Source organism: Pygocentrus nattereri, chromosome 26 (assembly GCF_015220715.1).
Source record: "Pygocentrus nattereri isolate fPygNat1 chromosome 26, fPygNat1.pri, whole genome shotgun sequence".
NCBI lineage: Eukaryota > Metazoa > Chordata > Actinopteri > Characiformes > Serrasalmidae > Pygocentrus > Pygocentrus nattereri.
Genome location: NC_051236.1, coordinates 11,354,840 through 11,367,930, shown reverse-complemented (window position 1 = coordinate 11,367,930; position 13,091 = coordinate 11,354,840). Strand labels below are relative to the sequence as shown.

The 13,091-nt window shown below is 40.3% G+C and overlaps 1 protein-coding gene across 5 annotated transcripts in view; it reads left to right on the top strand.

The window, feature by feature from the left end:
• Positions 1-13,091, top strand: part of kif5ab (kinesin family member 5A, b) — a 65,488-nt gene that overhangs the window by 4,908 nt on the left and 47,489 nt on the right. For all 5 annotated transcript variants that reach the window (XM_017705217.2, XM_037534951.1, XM_017705213.2 and 2 more), the window contains exon 2: positions 12,596-12,683. In XM_017705217.2, the coding sequence (XP_017560706.1) occupies positions 12,596-12,683 (88 nt within the window). The remainder of the gene's footprint in view (positions 1-12,595; positions 12,684-13,091) is intronic.

Genomic DNA, 13,091 nt, shown 5'->3' with positions numbered 1-13,091 from the left:
GTGCTTTACTGTGATACACTACATGTAGACATTGTGATTTTAATCCTTTAAAACCGACAGCCTGTGCATTGCATAATGGGATTACTGGTTACATAAGCATATGTTAATGTGTTGTGTGCAGTTGTTCGTCCACCTCTTTAATCTTGGATTTTTGTATGTTTGATGTGTCCTATTTGTATATTGTATACTGCACATTAGTATACAGCGTCGGTGATGGAAATAATTTGGAGAAATATGAAGCATATACATCCATCCGCCCCTGCTTCTTATCCTGAGCGTAGTCGAAAAGGCAAAACATGTTTGTGAAGTTTACTTCTTTATCCTTCCCCTGAGGCTATGAAGCGAATGTAGCTAATGAGTAATGTAAAATGCTCTTAACAATTAGCATCATGCAAACAGCATGCCTCCTTCATCACAAAATTGCCTCAAACTGTGTTGAGTTGTTAAGTAATCTCAAACAGACTTGTTTATGTGCTTCTCACACTGTACGACATACAGCGATTTTTAAAAAATGTTTAAAATGTTTCAAGATGCCTGATACTCATTTGTAGCTGTGCAGCATATGTTTGTACAACGTTATAAATCTCATAAGCAAGACTGCTTGAAATTGCACATCAATTAGACGTAGTTTGAGGCAAGTGTGTGATGATTTAGGCAAACAGTTTGCACAGTGCTAATTACTAGATTCGGGGAAACTGGGAATGGTTGCATTTGTCTCTGTTACTCAAAGACTGTTTGGACTAGGCTAACCAAATTATTCTATATTAAACTTAGATCTGTCTGCTAATTATGCATACCATTTAGAGATGATTACATATGACATTGCATTCACAGTATTTACTGAAATGAAGAAGTCAGATCTTGCAACTCCCCCCCAACCCTGTGGACAACACAGATCAGGGATGGTTACTACATGTTAAAATACAATAAATTTCACTAATTAACTTTTGCTTTTGGTCTCAATAAGCATATTATTCTGAAAATATGCATTGTTATACAATAATGTCATCGGATTATTTATTTGTTAATTAATATTATTGCATTATTTATTTATTTAGTCATATTAATCAAATTACAGTTTTTGAATTTCGCTTGTCTGTGCATAGAACATAGGCGTACTTTGTGCCAATGTGCAGATGTTATGCTTTGCAGATGTTCCCGTACTGCACATGGTAACTTCTCTGTTCCCTCACCTGCAAATCTCCCTCTTTTTATTTATGAAATTGGAATAAGGCAGCATGGCTGATGATGAAGGCCTTGTTCACTGCCCTGAAGGTCCTGATTATTTCTGAGGCTTTCTGCAAAATGCTTAGTGGAACCTCTTAGTATCCTCTTCTACACTCTTGGCATAGTTTACTGAAGCAAATAATACTATTACTTTTAGATGATTTGTTCTCTGTATGACATCTGCCTAACACACACACACACACACACGTTTTACTAAATACAAACAAGCTATTTTAGGAATTATTTTGTTTATCTCTCATGGTCTTCTAATATATTTGCCTGCTCTGTTAATCATAAGCAATGAAAAAGACACACTGTGCCTATGTTGAACTGAACATGTTGAAAAATACTGTTTTGTGGTTTGTTTTGATGTGGTTGCTTGGCTTGATACAGAATATCATGTGCTACCGAGACACGCTGACACTGACACATGGTAACCAAAATACATCTCCTGAAAGAAATCACTTTAATACCTCCAAAACTACCTTTTTTTCAGTCAATGCAGCAGCAGAGGCTGAAAGTGTCTTCTGTCTTACTTTTCACTTTCAAACATTTCACTCTCAAAGCTGCAGCAGTCAATCTCCTCAGTTCCCAAACGCTCAGTGCTATTAAAAGAAGAGGTGATACAGCACAATGGTAAACATGACCCTGTCCCAACTTTTTTGAAACGTATTGCTGGCATCAAATTTAAAATGGGCATATATTAAAAAAAAACAAAATCTAATTTGTCAGTGTCAACATTTGATATGTTTTCTTTGTACACTCAAAAAAAGGTATGAAACTGTCACTGAGCCAGTTCCCCTCTTGTCACTGGGGTGGTACCCTCAAGGGCATATCTCAGTACCTTTAGTCAGGGAATATAATTGTACTATAATCCACTGAAATTATATTTTCTAAGTTGTATTGACTCCACACACCCCATCGTGTCTCCAGGCTTTTTGTTTTATTGTTCTGTTTTAAAACATTAGGTTACAAATATGTAATTTTCAACTGGGAAAGACATATTTAAGTTACACAATTGGACTTAAAACCACTGCTGTACCTTTGAGGGAACATTTACATTGTTTGTAGCTTAAAGAAAGAAAAATGTACCTTTAGTCTACCTTTATTTCTAACAGTGTACAATTTTCAATTAAATATAGAGTTTAAATTATTTGCATATTATTGCATTGTTTTATATATATATATATATATATATATATAGAGTGAGAGAGAGAGAGAGAGAGAGAGAGAGAGAGAGAATCGGAAGGTCGCCAATTTGATCCTCTGAGCTGACAGTACGTGACTGAGGTGCCCTTGAACAAGGCACCTAACCCCCAACTGCTCCCTGGGCACTGCAGATAGGGCTGCCCACTGATCTGGTCAAGTGTACTCACTTTTCCGAGTGTGTGTCTTCACTAGTGTGTAGTATGTGGTTTTTCACTGCATGGATGGGTTAGAGTGCGGAGGTGAAATTTCCTCATTTTAGGACTAATAAGGGTCACTTAATCTTATCCAAAATGACCAGTGAACCTATACATATAATGGTAAAATAGTGATAAATATGAAAAAATAAGTACCTCTCCTCTATGATCATAAACAGTTTCTCAAGCATCAGGCAACACATAGATTTAGAGGCATTAAACACTTCTGATATCTAGTTTCTTTCACCGCTGTAAACACTTCTGCCTCAGTTCCTCTAGAATGACACATTTCATATCAGACCCATATAAATATTTTTTTCAGTCTTAACTTACAGTTTAATGATGCAGAAATGTTGGTGGAATTCCCCTTTAAGTTATCATAAATGTTTCTAGACAGGCATCTCAATAAATTGCTGTTTAATATGATTGTTACAGGAATCTCTCATGCTTGCCATCATGTTTCCATCGAGAACCTTCAGTGAGTTTTCCCATCATGCTTTGAGGCTCATTAGGCCTCAGTGCTGTGTTGTGTGTGTGAACAAGAAAGTGCACATGCACACACACGTGCACACAGACCAGTGCCTTCCAAACGGCTTCAGGCTCCTCACTGCATCTTGTCTTGGTCTATATTTGAAGCCCCTGTCAGTTTGGCTTTTTCATGAATACCGTGCCTCCGTTATTGCAGAAAAAGTTCCTCACAGTGGGATGAAATTGGACGCTATGGCCGGCAATTTGTGCTTAGCAAAATATCCATTGCAGTGGGCACGAGAATCACACAGCTGTACTGCTCCATCAAGATTGGGGTCAGTCTAAGTTTGAGTTTGAGAATAGGTGAGTGAGTGTGTTTCTTCATGCGTATTCAGGGTCTGTCAAGATCTGAATTGCATTCCAAGCAGTTCTAACCTCGTCTCTCCTTGTTTTCTCTTTCCTTTTTTCCCCTTTTTTTCTGCTGTTTTGCCTACTCTGTTTTTTCTCCTGCTGCACTTATTTGGCCTTCGGTAAATTCTGTGTTGCCAAGGATGAATGAAAAAACTGAGCATTTGCATTTTCACAACACAACTATGCAAATTCATCAGAATGTAGTCTCTCTCTCTCTCTCTCTCTCTCTCTCTCTCTCTCTCTCCACATCTCTCCCATTCTATCTCCCTCTCTCTCTCTCTGTATCTCTCCCATTTTCTCTCTCTCTCTCTCTCTCCATATATCTCCCATTCTCTCTCTCTTTCTCTCTCTCTGTATCTCTCCCATTCTCTCTCTTTCTCTCTCTCTCCATATCTCTCCCATTCTGTCTCTCTCTCTCTCTCTCTCTCTGTATCTCTCGTATCTCTCCCATTCTCTCTCTCTCTCTCTCTCCATATCTCTCCCAATCTATCTCCCTCTCTCTCTCTCTCTCTCTCTCTCTCTCTCTCTCTCTGTATCTCTCCCAGTCTCTCTCTCTCTCTCTCTCTCTCTCTCTCTCTCTCTCTCTCTCTCTCTCTCCATATCTCTCCCATTCTGTCTCCCTCCCTCCCTCTCTCTCTCTGTATCTCGCCCATTCTCTCTCTCTCCATATCTCTCCCATTTTCTCTCTCTTTCTCTCTCTCTTTCTCTCTCTCTGTATCTCTCCAATTCTCTCTCTTTCCCTCTCTCTCCATATCTCTCCCATTCTCTCTCTCTCCATATCTCTCCCATTCTCTCTCTCTTTCTCTCTCTGTATCTCTCCCATTCTGTCTCCCTCTCTCTCTCTCTCTCTCTCTCTCTCTCTCTCTCTCTCCCCATATCTCTCCCATTCTCTCTCTCTTTCTCTCTCTGTATCTCTCCCATTCTGTCTCCCTCTCTCTCTCTTCCTCTCTCTCTCTCAGCATATCTCACATTCTCTCTCCCTTTTGCTCTCCATATCATTGCCAAGGATGAATGAAAAAACTGTGCATTTGCATTTTCACAACACAACTATGCAAATTCATCAGAATGTAGTCTCTCTCTCTCTCTCTCTCTCTCTCTCTCTCTCTCTCTCTCTCTCTCTCTCTCCATATCTCTCCCATTCTATCTCCCTCTCTCTCTCTCTCTCTGTATCTCTCCCATTTTCTCTCTCTCTCTCTCTGTCTCTCTCTCTCTCTCTCTCTCTCTCTCCATATCTCTCCCATTCTGTCTCCCTCCCTCCCTCTCTCTCTCTGTATCTCACCCATTCTCTCTCTCTCCATATCTCTCCCATTTTCTCTCTCTTTCTCTCTCTCTTTCTCTCTCTCTGTATCTCTCCCATTCTCTCTCTTTCCCTCTCTCTCCATATCTCTCCCATTCTCTCTCTCTCCATATCTCTCCCATTCTCTCTCTCTTTCTCTCTCTGTATCTCTCCCATTCTGTCTCCCTCTCTCTCTCTCTCTCTCTCTCTCTCTCTCTCTCTCTCTCTCTCTCTCTCTCTCCCCATATCTCTCCCATTCTCTCTCTCTTTCTCTCTCTGTATCTCTCCCATTCTGTCTCCCTCTCTCTCTCTTCCTCTCTCTCTCTCAGCATATCTCACATTCTCTCTCCCTTTTGCTCTCCATATCATTGCCAAGGATGAATGAAAAAACTGTGCATTTGCATTTTCACAACACAACTATGCAAATTCATCAGAATGTAGTCTCTCTCTCTCTCTCTCTCTCTCTCTCTCTCTCTCTCTCTCTCTCTCTCTCTCTCTCTCTCCATATCTCTCCCATTCTATCTCCCTCTCTCTCTCTCTCTCTCTGTATCTCTCCCATTTTCTCTCTCTCTCTCTCTCTCTCTCTCTCTCTCTCTCTCTCTCTCTCTCTCTCTCTCCATATCTCTCCCATTCTCTCTCTCTTTCTCTCTCTCTGTATCTCTCCCATTCTCTCTCTTTCTCTCTCTCTCCATATCTCTCCCATTCTCTCTCTCTCCATATCTCTCCCATTCTCTCTCTCTTTCTCTCTCCGTATCTCTCCCACTCTCTCTCCCTTCCTCTCTCTCTCCGTATCCCTCCCATTCTCTCTCTCTTTTGCATTCTCTCTCGCTCTCTCTCTCTCTCTTTCTTTCTCAGTGCTGGTCTGATTAATAATGCAGCGTGCTCCACTTAGAGAGGGAGCTAATTGCTCTAGTTGTGATAAGAGGTGTTGAGAAATAATTGCAGCACATTACTGTTGGACATGGTTGTGGTCAAGGAGGACGTCTAATTATTAGGACTGGTGAAATTAACGAGTCTTTTGTTTTTAAAAAATGCAAACAGAACATTGAGCTTGTGCAGCAGGAACAGCGAGGGGTGGGGGGTGTTTGAAAGAGAAGCCGTGTGATGCTGAAAGAAGGTTGAATTCTCAGAGGAAAGTTGTGTTGGTCTGAGACTATTAGAGCATGTCCTCCAATCCCCCAATCACAGCTCAGCTGCCCTCTTTTTCTGGCTCTCTGTCTCTTTCATGCACTTTCTCACATGTGCTCTGCTCTCTTTCTCCCTCTCTCTCTCTTGTGGGTGCTTTATCACTCTTCTCTCTTTTTTCCGCACACTCTTTCTCTCATCAGTTTTCTCTCTATCGTTTTCTTTCTCAGTGTTTCTCCTCTCATATATATTCCCTCTCTAAGCTCACAGTACCTCTCTCCTTTTTTTTCACACTGTCTTCCTTTCCTTACACTTAATCCCTTTAACTCTTTCTCCCTCACTGTCTTGCAGTCTTTATTTTCTTTCCCTCACTTCATTCTCTTTTTCTCTGTCTTTCTTCTCTCTCCACTCTCTCCTTTTACCTCTCTCTTACTGCCCCCTCTCCACTCAAATTCAAATTCAAATTTGCTTTATTGACATGACAGATGTACATTTATATTGTCAAAGCTCAAACAAACAAAGATCTGTATATCAAAAGTTAACAATAAATAAATAACAATAATAAAAAATAATTATACAACAAAATACAAAACAAGATTAATATATGATGTAATAATTAAGAGGAGAAAGTGTTAATTATCAGTTAATAATATATAAGTATATGGAATAATAAAACAAAAGCTATTGAATGTGTGTGTGTAGTTTATAACAGAAAATAGAAAAAAAGTTAATTATCAATTATATATGATTAAGACGGGGCAAAAAATAGAATAAAAAAAGAAAGGACCTATGTACATACATAACATTGGCAAAAGGCTGTGTGTGGTGGTCAGTCACTGTCCCTGAATTAATGGCACTCATACACATATCTGGCTGCTGTGGATGCTGCTGGACCCTCTCTTAATATAAACGCTAATTTATCTTCATCTCCCAATGTCCTGAAGTCAGCAATTTGTTTTTCAAATAGCTTAAAATATTTATTTCTAATAGCCTCATATTTTGGGTAGTTTAGTAGGAAGTACACCTCTGTCTCTACTCACTCTTCCCCTCTCAATTTAATACAGTTCAATTCAATTCAATTCCATGCTGCTTTACTGCTATGAAAAATATTAGCACTTGAATTGCCAAAGCTTTTGTAAGCCGTTTAAAAAGAGTGTAAGACATTGAAAAAAGCAATAACCGATATAATAACAATAATAATAATAATAATAGCAAAATAATTTTATAATGATATTATAAAATATGAAATATTACATATGACATTATAAAATAATAATAATAATAGCAAAATACCTCTTCATATTTTCTTTCTCTCTCTCTCTACTTTGATTCTCTCCCCACTCTCTGTAAATATCCTACATACACCTGTATCTCTTACTCCACTTCTGTCACCTCCTCCTTCTCTCTCTCTCATTATTCTCTTTCACTCTCCTTTGTTTTTCCTCTCTTTCTTCTTTATGCTGACTTTCTCTCTCTCTCCACTATATCCTTCCACCTCTGTATATTTCGGCTCCCCCATCTCTCTCTCTCTCTCTCTCTCTCTCTCTCTCTCTCTCTCTCTCTCTCTCTTCATCATCCTCTAATAGCAGTTCTCACTTTGTTCTGGCCTTAATTGTACTTTTTCTCACAGCTGAGTGAAGAACATCTGGCCAAATATTGATAAGATTCTACCCACAAGCTCATCCTTTCAATTGTGAGGTGCTGATTCTCCATGTCTCTGTGTGTCTGCTACAGATTAGCATCACTCTATCTTTGCCCGTAATGGCTAACACAGGCATTTTAAATACGGTCTAACCACTTTCTCCAGGTTACATAACCATAAATATCCTCTCACTTAATCACAGTAATAACAGTGAGGCAGTATAGGGATTACTTTTACCAGCTGAGAGAGAGAGAGAGACAGAAAGCAAAAGAGAGAGAGAGAGAGAGAGAGAGAGAGACAGAAAGCAAAAGAGAAAAAGAGAGAGAGAGAGAGAGAGAGAGAGAGAGAGAGAGAGAGACAGAAAGCAAAAGAGAAAAAGAGAGAGAGAGAGAGAGAGAGAGAGAGAGAGACAGAAAGCAAAAGAGAAAAAGAGAGAGAGAGAGAGAGAGAGAGTGAGCATCTACAGCCAAAAAAAAACCTAGTGTGGTTGAACAGAACCCTAGCCCAATGAACATTCTGTCCAGGGGCTGAAATAGAGGACCCAGCCCTCTGAGCTCTCTATCCAGGAGCTGAAACAGAGGAACCAGCCCACTGAGCACTCTGTTCAGGAGCTGAAATAGAAGAACCAGCCCTCTGAGCACTCTGTCCAGAAGTTGAAATAGAGGACCCAGCCCTCTAAGTACTCTATCTAGCAGTTGAAATAGAGGACCCAGCCCTCTAAGTACTCTATCTAGCAGTTGAAATAGAGGACCCAGCCCTCTAAGCACTCTATCTAGGAGTTGAAATAGAGGATCCAGCCATCTGAGTACTCTGTCCAGGGACTGAAATAGAGGATGCAGCCCTTAGAGCGTTTTATCCAGGAGCTTGAATAGAGGATCCATCCCTCTAAGTACTCTGTCCAGGAGCTGAAATAGAGCACCCAGCCAAGACCGAATAAAAGAGAGAGATAAACAGAAAAAAGTAGCAAGAACTGGGAGACAGATTGAGCGAGACAGAGTGAAAGAAGAAGAAGAAAAAAGAAAGAGATAGAAAGTGAGAAACAAAGACCAAAAAAGTGAAGAGAGAATGATGATTTTGAGAGAGATAAGACTGACAAAATGACTGATAAGAGACAATATAAGATAGAGAGAGACAGAGAGAGTGAGAGAATGAGAATGTGCCCCCAGCGGTCCCAGAGGTCATCGGGCAGAGGGCAGGAAACACCCTGGACAGGTCGCAGTCCATCACAGGGCAGACACACAGACATACACAATCACACACAGAGTCACTCCTAGGGGCAGTTCAGCATGTCCAATTGGACTGACTGGATGTCTTTGGACTGTGGGAGGAAACCAGAGCACCCAGAGTAAACCCATACAGACACAGGGAGAACATGAAAACTCCACACAGAAAGAACCCTGGTCACCCAGCCAGGAATCAACCCAGGCTCTTCTTCCCAATTAGCAAAAATTCACCAATGAAACAATAACACACCTGTAATATCCACAGACACTAATCCTGCATCAATACACCACTTCTTCTCAAATCCTGAAACAGTCTGAGTGCCCTGATAGAACACAAAGTCCACTCCTATTCATGATTCCACTAACAAATAGAGAAAAAGAAATAGAGAAAAAGCAAGAGAGAGAGAGAGAGAGAGAGAGCAAAAGAGAAGGTAAGTACAAAAATAGGAGAGAGAGAGGAAGAGCAAATGAGAGTGAGTGCAAAAATAAAAGAGAAAGAAAGAGAGAGAGAGAGAAATGGGAGCAAATGGGAGACAATGGGAGCAAAAGAAAGTGAGTGGAAAAATAGGAGAAAGAGAAGAGCAAAAGAGAGAAAGTGCAAAAATAAGAGTGTGTGAGAGAGAGAGTGCAAAGGAGAGTACAAAAATAAGAGAAAGAGAGAGAGATAGAGAAAGAGAGAGAGCAAAAGAGAGTGCAAAAATAAAAGAGAGAGATAGATAGATAGAGATAGAGAGAGAGAGAGAGAGAGAGAGAGAGAGAGAGAGAGAGAGAGAGAGCTTGCCCTGTAGCTCAGCTGTGGTTTTGCTTTAGTGAAGCAAGCTCAAAGCAGCTCTCCCTATGGAGAGGGAAGTAGAGGGACTAATTAATGAGTGTGAAGCAGCGGATGAGGGAAGTGTGTGTGTGTGTGTGCGCGCTTAGCGACCTCAGAATTATAAACACCGTGCTTCACAGACTGACAAAAGTATTCAGAAAAAAATTATCACTCCGTGCTGTAGCGACTTAGATTTCTCTCAGTCTGTATGGAGTAGTTTTTAAGGCTGTGTCGGTAGCTCATATTTGATCAATACTCCAGTCAAAAGCTGATAAATCAGAAGTCTGTATGTACATCTTAGAGTGCGCTGTCTGTGTCTGCTAGACTGAAGCAGCAAACCTCAGTCAATTACTGTAAGCCTGTTTTTCGAAAACCTATCCATCCGTCTATCGATCCTTCCCCTCCTTCTGTTTTTTGTCTTTCTTCGCTTGCTTTCATCTATTGCCTTGTCCAGCACTGCTTTCTCATCTGTCATCTGTGTGCAACGTTCTTAGCTCTGATCTCTCAGTCAGTAGAGACTATGACTAACTGCTCATGTGCTGTACAGCACAAAGTGAAAGCTTGTCTGAAGTAGACCTTGTTGTGCTGATGTGAGGAAGGCCAACTGCTTTTCCTTAGTGGGCTGTGCTGCTGTGTGGGTGTCAATAGGGCTGGGCTACTGTAGTTGTGCATCACTCTGTAGTCCTCATTATACCCATATTAGGAACTCCGGGTCTAAGCTCCATTTCTCTATGGCCAGAATGAATAGAGTTTGATGAAAAATGCCCCTGTGGTAGATAAAAATGTTCAGAACCTGATACGTTTTGTTCTGTGTACATTGTTCTCCTGAATACTACTGGATTCCTAAAATTATGAGGTTGTTAAAGAGCTGTAATACTAATATTGCTACATCCGAGCTAAAGCTACTGCACGTCAATTTGATGTCACAAAGCTACACAAAACTAAGGCAGGCTGTGGTGGCGCTCCGAGGAGCTGTGCTACCTTATCAAAATGTTTTATCTCAGTGCATAATTACAGGTATACTCGTAAATATAACCTCTGGAATATTTTGATAGACTAGAACTCCTTATCAAAAATACTACCTGTGTTAAAACTACATGGCTGAATTAAGCTTATTGTTTGAATGTTCCTATTCCACCTTAAATGGTGCAGAAGCTGTAATAAGCCATCACAAACCTCTTCATATCATGCCTTTCAACCCTCCATGAAGCTGAAGTCAGCTTCTTTATCGCTACTTGTACAACTGCTTGTTCAAAATCCACCGTTCCACCTTAAATGACTCAGCAGTTCAGAACGTGACTGTTGCACCACTTAAGGTGGAACAGGGAAAGCTGGAAAATGTCCTCAGAAAAATTTTACCAGCATTAAAATAATAATTAGGATATTCCGAGACCCTAAATCAGTTTATCAGGGGGTGATAACCTGATTAAGGAGACTGCCTGTTTAATGACATGAATTCAGTGCGCAGTAGCCTTAGCTCAAATGTAGCAATAGCGATTTTTTCACAAAAGCAATTTTGATTTTTCGAAAACCCTATTCATTCTACCCATAGAGAAATGGAGTTTAGACCCGGAGCTCCTAAGATCGGCAAAAGAACATAGCGCCATATACAGAATGATGACACGACTACAGTGGTCTATGGATAACAACTTTTTACTGTCAGGATACATCACAATATGCTTTTCTGAGCAGATGGTGGGCATTTTCAGTGAACACTGATCAACTACATATACTTTATTGCCAAAAATATTTGGTTGTCTGCCTTCACACGCATATAAATTCTTAATCTATAGGGTTTAATGTGATGTCACCCTTTGCAGCTATAACAGCTTCAACTCTTCTGGGAATGCTTTCCACAAGGTTTAGAAGTGTGTTTATGGGAATTTTTGACCATTCTTCCAGAAGCACATTTGTGAGGTCAGACACTGACGTTGGACGAGAAGGCCTGGCTCACAGTCTCCTCACTAATTCATCCCAAAGGTGTTCTATCGGGTTGAGTTCAGGACTCTGTGCAGGCCAGTCAAGTTCTTCCACACCAAACTTACTCATCCATGTCTTTATGGACCTTGCTTTGTGCACTGGTGCGCAGTCATGTTGGAACAGGAAGGGGCCATCCCCAAACTGTTCCCACAATGTTGGGAGCATGAAATTGTCCAAAATTTCTTACATGAAGCTCTCTATGCACTGATTTTGAGCTAATCTGAAGGCCACACGCAGTATGGAAGTCTGTAACGATTGACTCTGCAGAAAATTAGTAACCTCTGCGCACTATGCACCTTAGCATCCGCTGACTCCACGCTGTCATTTTATATGGCCGAACACTTCATGGCTGAGTTACTGTTGTTCCCAATCACTTCCACTTTGTTATAATCCCACTGACAGTTGACTGTGGAATATTTAGTAGCAAGGAAATTTCACAACAGGACTTGTTGCACAGGTGGCGTCCGATCATGGTACCATGCTGGAATTCACTGAGCTCCTCAGAGCGACCCATTCTTTCACAAATGTTTGTAGAAGCAGTCTGCAGGCCTAGGTGCTTGGTTTTATACACCTGTGGCCATGGATGTGATTAGAACAGCTATATTCAGTGATTTGCATGGGTGAGTGAATACTTTTGAAAATATAGTGTATTTCATTAAAAAGAGAGAATCAGAATCACTTTATTTCACCAAGTATTTCTCACATACGAGGAATGTATCTTGGTGAGAGAACACGTGCATGAATATAGGCAGCTACATGCAAATGTGTGTGAAATCACAAAAACTGACCAGAGTTATTTGATAAATGTAGTGATTGCACAAATAATGCAGAAGGAGCTATTTATGCAGTAGTGGAATGTGGCATTAAAAACAATGACCAAACTTTGCCTGTTTTGGCCAGAAAATGAGTGCATACTTTACTTGACCGAGGCAGTTCAATCCCCATCTTTATACTAATGCATTTCAATGCACACAGTATTGTATTGTATTGTATTGTATTGTATTGTTATTGTTTGTTTGATTCCTGCAGGGCAAGTCCTTTGTGTTTGACCGAGTCTTTCCAACCAACACCACACAAGAGCAGGTCTACAACAGCTGTGCCAAACAGATTGTCAGAGGTAAGTGTGGTATACACTAACAGTCCAAAGGTGGGCACACTCAACCAAATATTAATTTTACATAACAGTAAAGTCTTTTATATGTAAAGAATTTTGTTTCCAAGACAGATACAAATAGTTAAGTTGGTGCTTGTATATATATATATATATATATATATATATATATATATATATATATATATATATGTATATATATATATGTACATATATATTTTGTAAATATAGGGTGTGTGTGTGTAACGCGGAGCAAGGAGATAAGCGAGATTTATTAGGGGCAAATCCAGGGTCGTGGTCGAAACAGTCCAGGGTCAATGAGCCCATACGGACAGATCGTGGGTCAGACATGACAAACAAACTATAAACAGTCTCAAGTAAACGTAGACCAATACAAAGACCGGCGAACACAAG